Genomic DNA, 7,871 nt, shown 5'->3' on the forward strand with positions numbered 1-7,871 from the left:
CAACATCTTAGACATAGAAAACTATAGATATATTCTGTGTTTTTAAATACGATGATCCATAAACAAATAAAACATATTATAAACCTTATGAAGCTAGCGTCTATTGCCGTAGAATGCCAAAGAAAATACGTCAAATCAAAATGACAGTGACAGCTCAATCAGCTGACTGTCATTGATCTGTCAGCAATTCAGCATTGCATTGTTTAAATTTTGTTTGGTTTGATTTGATCATACATTCCATCGTAATTTGATTTGTTTTAATTTCCTTGCTCTTTATTGTCAGATAATTAGTCTACTTTAAAGTATCTCCATTAACATATGGGCTGCGGAAACTCAGTAATAATTCTTATATTGAACGAACTTTATTGCCTGCATATTTATTAAATCATTAGGTACTGCGTACAGTGCGTGTGGATTGGATACGATATTAATAACCTAGCGGTTTCCTTAGCAAGTCGTGTGTGTGTAAAACTCATTCCTTACAATATGAAGTGGTGGATTACTATATTATGTGTAATCAAATTAGCTACAGTTAAAGCGATTGCTCCAACACCAATAGTTTTGTGGCATGGAATGGGTAAGTAATTTATAAACTTTTACAAATTTCAACCGAAGATTTCATCTTATTGATGATATATGACTATGACTATGAATTTTTTTTCGGAATAGTGTAACCTACAATTGTCACTTCATAACATATATTGTATGAATTTATATAGTACATGAATTACAAAATATGTATAAAAAGTATGACTGCTATCTATGTAAAGGAATAACTGTATAAATTATTTAAACTTTGACAGTCTCGTTAATGTCATAAAGTGAAATATGAAAAAGTACCTAAATGTAAATAAATAACTAACTGCACACAAATATCATGATGAAAAAAAAAATATGTGCTAGGTAGTTATTTCAGGTTCTTATTCATCTTCAAACCAAAGTCAACACACTCTAAATAGAAGATATTTCATAATTCAGTAACAAACAGTGCAGTGTTTGTTACTGAAAGCTTCATATTTATTATATTACTAGGTTTAAAAGGATGAGAATAAAAATATTTTTAATGTTCCATAGGTGACACATGCTGTGGGAGCTACAGCCTTGGTGGATTTAAATATTTTCTTGAAAAACAAATCCCAGGAGTTTATGTGCTGTCTCTAAAGATCGGTGACTCCATAATTGAAGATTTTGAAAACAGCTACTTTATGTACACTAACTCGCAAATTGAATATGTTTGTAAGGTGTTCGCCGCAGATGCAAAGCTGCAAAACGGTTTCAATGCTATCGGATTCTCCCAAGGCAGCCAGTTTCTGTAAGTTTTTAATTTGAAAGAAGCCACTTATTTGGCTTTACTTGTAAGGCCATCCACGGTCTGGCTCTACATGAATCACAAATATTATATCGCCCTCAATGTATTGCAATGATTACAAGGGCAGAGTTCAAGTTTTGATTTATCACATCTACAACAATCATTAATTATTACACTATCTAAAGTCTATAAACTCACTCTGGTGAGTTCTACAGTCCTTTTTGAGATCACCAGTAACTACAAATTATTTATTAGATTTTTCTAATCTTATATGTATAAAAACTCTTAAGACAATACCACAACAGATAAATCAGTTGATGGAAGATATAAATGTCATAACCATAAAAATATAAATATCATAAAAGCAATTGTATATTAATTTTCTTATTTAAGGGTTAAACATTTGTGGTTTTTGTAGCAATGGTTTTTATACTGTCACCCTGTATACGAGATGTTTGTTCATTACATACATATTATAAAACAAATTCCTCTGCTGCCTCTGTCTGTCTGTTCGCGATAAACTCAAAAACGACTGCACGGATTTCCATGCGGTTTTCACTGCTAGATAGTGTGGTTGCTGAGGAAGATTTAGGTGTATTATTTTTTTGTGTTTTAACCGTTTAATCCACTTTGATCACCTGGGTGATATCATCTAGGATATAAATTTCCACATTTTTGTGTCCTGAAATTACCTAATGGCAAATTACCTGGGAGATCAAAATCCACAAGATTTTATTGCACAAACCACAGCGAAGCCGGGACCAAACACCTTGTAGATAGATAAATAAAATTATTTATTTGTTCTGTAACAACGTTTACAAAATCTGCAAAACAATTAACTACAAAGAAACCCAATAAAAAAAAAAACATACATTTGTGTGAATGTACACAGAAAGGCTACAGTTCAGCTAAACCCTACCCACGGAGAGTAACAGTATTTTTCAGCTGGCACTCTCTATAAAATCTTGTATATTTCAGACGGGCGGTAGTGCAACGATGTGGTCACAAAATTGGTCGTGTAAAGAACCTCATCACATTGGGAGGGCAGCATCAGGGTGTTTACGGTCTGCCCCACTGTGGGGCACTGTCCCACAAGACCTGTGATTACGTCCGGGAGCTGCTCAACTATGCTGCTTATCAGAGGTGATAGTCATTTTTTATTAAAATCAGGTAAAAAACTCAACTTGAATAGAATAGAAGACAATATGGTCCATTTGATGATCCACTACTTCACTACAATGGCGTCGAAAGCAGAACACTATATGAAAGAGAGATGGTATTTTGGAATTTTCGTATTAGCTAAAAGCATATAAGATAGATATAGATATCGTTTATATACATATAACTGTTATTACATATAATACTGGTAGGTAATATGAACTTGTTTTGACATTGGCATATTTTTGTGTTGAACATTAGGTACTTTATTATTAGGTACTATATTTATGTTAAATATTTTTTAATTAATTTAAAGATAAGATAGCTACATTCCTAGGATCCCTAACGTTATTATGTGACAAAGGCGCATACATAACTATAGGAAATGCCACAATGACATCATGATATGTTTGTACACAATAACTACATATTATAGGTGTCTAGTCTGCTAACATTAAGCTAAGACTGTTTTTCAATAGTAGCACTTATTAACACGCAATAAGGATTGAGACACTATAACGACTTATCGTAAGTAGAATCGACACTCTGGTCTGTTGTGTAATCACGTATTATTTTGCAACTCATAATAAAACAACACTGATCTTATCCATAGGGCATGTGGTTCCGACCTAGAATAGGTCCTCTCCATATCTTCTATAGACAACACTCAATGGCACGCATTAAGAACTAAACGTGTATTTTGGGTCCAATGAACACAAACAGTGGAACTGGCACAACACGCCCTGAATGATATTTTAGTGGTCTGCCATTTTGATTTAACATACTGAGTCAGATTAATACACAAACTCATGTGGCATGAGTAGGATTCGAACTTAGGACCTTATGGCTCACAGGTATTATTAACCATTACACCACCACCGCTGCAGACAAAATCACAAATTTATATTTATTAGGGAAAGAAACTGCTCTAATTCTAAGTTATTTCCCCAAAAAAAAACTCATTCTTTTGCGGTAATGACTTTATTAGGAAATTATTGACTACAAGTAATTGTTGAAAAGGTTATCAAAGCTAAACTTATTATCTGTTTTCTATTTTATTACTCCTATCTACAGTAGCATAATTAACAGCATATCAAGCTATACAAATTCATTGCAAATTCGTGTTTATTACCGACGCATAGAGATCCATACAGGATATTTAAGAGCCTACCATAAATACCATATACAGCGATTACAGATTCTATTTAGTCTAATTTTCATCAGGATTTCATGAGTTTAAATTGCAGTTAGGTTAGATATTTTCGTAGATTACTTGATTACATTTCAAGCACATCGGTATGTGCTAAAAATCTATGACGTGTTGAGACACATTAAACTTACATAGGTAATGGAGTAAATGAAGTGAAATGTTTGTCCAGCTTTGAGATGGAACCATATGTTCGACTATGGCTATACAGATAGATGTAGGCGCAGCCGGCCTTTTGGTCACACCGTGAACCGGTGTTTCTGTCAGTGGTGTATACGAATCTAGAATAAGGACATCAGATAAAGAAAGATAAAACGAGCATAAGTTATATTTTAACTAGAAAATTCATATGTATTTCAAAATGGCCGTAGGTATAATGATAATTTGATGAGGTTGTAATGCGGTTAAGAAACATATACTCCACTTGATAAGTAGAGAAAAATATATAATTTTTAAATCATTTTACCTATTTGTAGTTATTGAAGTGTAAGTTCTGCAATCAGCACACTAAATGATAGTCAAATTTTAGTTAATAAGACGATAATATGTATCATCAATAGTAATTGCTATCACTCTATATCCACCCGTGAATGTCGTAAGACGCGGTTAAAAGATATAAAGCGTTGACAGCTGATAGGTAACAGCATTTTCAAAGAGGGTTGAAGTTAGGCCGGTCATAAATTCAGAGGAAAGTCTTCTATAAATTTAATTTAGCTTTTTTTTTACACGAGAAGCAAGCTTCGAGCCGAGAAAGAAGCCAGGTACACGCAAGGATGACAGAGAGATATTTCTTCCTTTTCGATTGTATTATTTCTAACACTAGTGTTCAGATTCTCTCCTAAATCGCGAAAAGGCATCTGATAGAGAGAGATAAATAATGCCATCGTGTCATAATCACCACGGCAGGATTCAAGGTGCCTTTTTAGGTACATATGCGCAGTTTCCTTGTTCCAATATTGGAAGTACATTTGCGATCATTATCAAGGTTAACAGGTGTACCTATTGTTGACTAAAATAATCCCCAGTACCCAGGCCATTTTTGACGTTCAATTTTAATGGTAGTCTTAATACTACATCTGTTTACACGTGTATCTATTAAGGTCCTAGTCAAGAGACATCTACTGTGTGGTGGTCACGTCACGATCCTCAGACATGAAGATACGACTATGTTCATAATGAACGAATGAAATAAATTTTAAACCTAGCTCCTGTCTGGATCTCTGATCATTGTTATTAGGAATAGATATAAGATTTTCGACTCGTAGTCCCACCCATTTTGTCCCCATGTCATACATAGCTAATGACCTATGTATATCTTATCCCAGCTTTTTAAACGTGAAAGCATGACAGTTAAACATACGTCCGGTTTTATATTATTACGGATATGTTGAATGATGATTGCGCTAGTTTACAGTAGGCAGCCTTAATTATCTCGTTAGGAATTTAATGAAAAAAACAATTTCTTGTTACAGTTGGCTTCAACGTTCCCTAGTCCAAGCCACGTACTGGCACGACCCACTAAACGAAGACGTTTACAAAAGAGCCAGTCAGTTCCTATCGGACGTCAACAACGAGTTGTCCATCAACCAAACTTACGTGGACAATCTGAACAGGCTGGACCACTTTGTGATGGTTTTGTTCGAGAATGACACCATCGCCCAGCCTAAAGAGAGCTCTTGGTTTGGCTTCTACGCGCCTGGACAGAGCAAGTTGTTGCTGACTTTGCAGCAGTCGCAAATTTACAAACAGGTGACGTGAATTTTAATTAATATTTTAGATCATTATAAGTAATTATTAGTTCTCTCATCTCCACATGGTTCCAGTTTCGTCAAAGGCTTTAGGCTTTGTTACCCCGCGAAGCCTGGGATCAGCGTAAAAAACATTTTACAATTTGAAAACTCGGCTGTTTTTACAACCGGCCGCACGACTGACACCAACCCTCCTTGGGAATGTTATTGTTGCCTACCGGCTGCCAAGACTATTTGTCCCTTAGTACGACATCCACGGGAATATATGCCCACTGCATTAATATTCTTAAGCGGAACCACACGCCACGTGTTTTGAGTTAGTCATTGTTACACATTATTTTTATTTTTTTTTTAATATTGTTATATTTAAAAAAAAAGTATCTTTATATGTATGTTTTTAATATAATAAACCAAAAAAAGTCCCGTATTGTATCTGATTCGAGGACACAGAATAGACAGCAGGTCAGCTCTTCTAATTAAACACAATGTTAATGTCTGGAAACAAAGATTGTTATTTCTAATTTCTGCATTATCCTGCCCTACTTTCTACTAATATTATAAATGCGAAAGTTTGTGAGGATGTGTGTATGTTTGTTATTCTTTCACGCAAAATCTACTGGACCGACTGTTACGAAATTTGGTACAGGGGTAGAATATAACCCGGAACAACACATAGGGGCGCAGCTAGTATATTATAAATTGAAAAAATTGAAATAACTCTTGAGATAAATTATAATGACTTCCATTTTGCGAAAAAGAAACATTATCTTGATTTTGTTTATTGTTTCGCTTGTGGTTGCTAACACCAACCTTTTTTTGAAGGCTGATCATATTCATCAATACATATAATAATATTAAATTAAAAAAGATAATAATTACATATATTTTCTTTAAATTTCAGGATCGCCTTGGTCTCAAGAAAATGGACCTAGCTGGAAAACTCGTCTTCCTTTCGTCTCCCGGCGACCATCTGCAATTCTCAGAGGAGTGGTTTATTAACAATATTATCGCTAATTATTTAGCTCTTAAGTAAATAGAAATAAGGATCTCATCTATGAAAACGTGTATAGCTTATTTATAAGCATAACGTAAGGTTATAAAAATGAAATTATCCAAAATATCAGAGATTTATAAGCAATCTAAATCTAAAAATATTTGACAAACTATCAAATAAATTGTACTTTTTATTTTATTCTATTCGAAGGCCGTTATATTATTAGAAACACCAGTGAAAAAATTACTGTGATAATAGCTGTTTCCAAAAATATGACAAAAATAAAATCACACTTGCGTTTATGATGACATCTTAATAAAGGTTATTTTAAAAATTCAGTATTTTATGATGATTGAGTTTAAAATTTTAACTTTAAATCTTTGTAATGATCCAGCGGCATTGTTACAGACTATAAATTATCACAATGATCTTAAATATATGTATTTTGTCTAAAGCATACATATTTTTTACAATTTTATGAACTTGTCATCTACCTTATTGTAATGAAAATTTAAATACTGAATGTGTATTGTAATTTGTGAGATTAAATTTGTACTCCTAATTGGAGGTAAAACACAGTGATGCTAATAAATAATATTGATAATTGCAAAAAAGAAAAGAAAAATGTAATTTTTTTAGGTATTCGCAAATGAGTTTTGGTGCTGTAATATCATATGCTTAGTTAGGTACTTCCATATGAAGTTTATCCATAAATATGATATTATACTGTTACAACTGTAAAAGTGTGTTTGTACTTTTACGTCAAAACAAAGCAATGGAATGAGGTGATTTTTGTTATGGAGATAGTTGGAGAGGTACAGAGTGACGTAGGCTTCTTTGCCGTGAGCGTAGGCGCTGGCAACAAGTAGTGTATTTTATGTTAAGATTACTTTATGATATTACTGTTTTGTTGATTGCTGTAGTTATTTGTTAACACAAATTAATAATCTCTATAACTAAAGTGTACAATGTACATGCTCTCTAAATTGTAATACTCGCAATATTTTTATGGAATTATAAGTATTTTAATAAATCGGTTAATTGTATTAAATGAGTATTTCATTTTATTCAACTTATTTATTTTATTCATAAAACATACTTACGTACAAATATGATCCCTGAAAACAACTCTTTTTGGGCAGTCGTTTAAAAATGATCCGCCACGATATACAATAGGAGATGACTGGCAAAAGACCTCCTGGCCGCCCTCGACGAAAGTGGTTTGATGACAAAGGATTGGACCGGACTTAGATACAACTGAAAATAGCGGCCCAAAGCCGCGAGGGTTTCCGTATGCTGACCTCCAAACTTCATTTCGAAGATGGCACCCCATGATGATGATAATGACAGACAAGGTCAGAAAAATTATAATGTAGATAAAGTAGATATATTCAAGATCATTATTTTAATAATTCATAGACTAACAATGCAGATGGATCATTATAATGAACTTAA

General features: G+C 33.5%; 1 protein-coding gene across 1 annotated transcript; it reads left to right on the plus strand.

Moving 5' to 3' along the window:
* The first annotated feature begins 168 nt into the window (after positions 1 to 168).
* LOC128672815 (palmitoyl-protein thioesterase 1-like) lies at positions 169 to 7,011 on the plus strand. Its single transcript, XM_053750236.2, has 5 exons — positions 169 to 577; positions 1,075 to 1,312; positions 2,288 to 2,452; positions 5,147 to 5,423; positions 6,324 to 7,011. Exons 1-5 carry the CDS (start codon positions 487 to 489, stop codon positions 6,453 to 6,455), a joined length of 903 nt encoding a protein of 300 aa, XP_053606211.1. The 5' UTR covers positions 169 to 486; the 3' UTR covers positions 6,456 to 7,011.
* Positions 7,012 to 7,871: the final 860 nt, after the last annotated feature.

This window comes from Plodia interpunctella, chromosome 10 (assembly GCF_027563975.2).
Source record: "Plodia interpunctella isolate USDA-ARS_2022_Savannah chromosome 10, ilPloInte3.2, whole genome shotgun sequence".
Classification (NCBI taxonomy): domain Eukaryota; kingdom Metazoa; phylum Arthropoda; class Insecta; order Lepidoptera; family Pyralidae; genus Plodia; species Plodia interpunctella.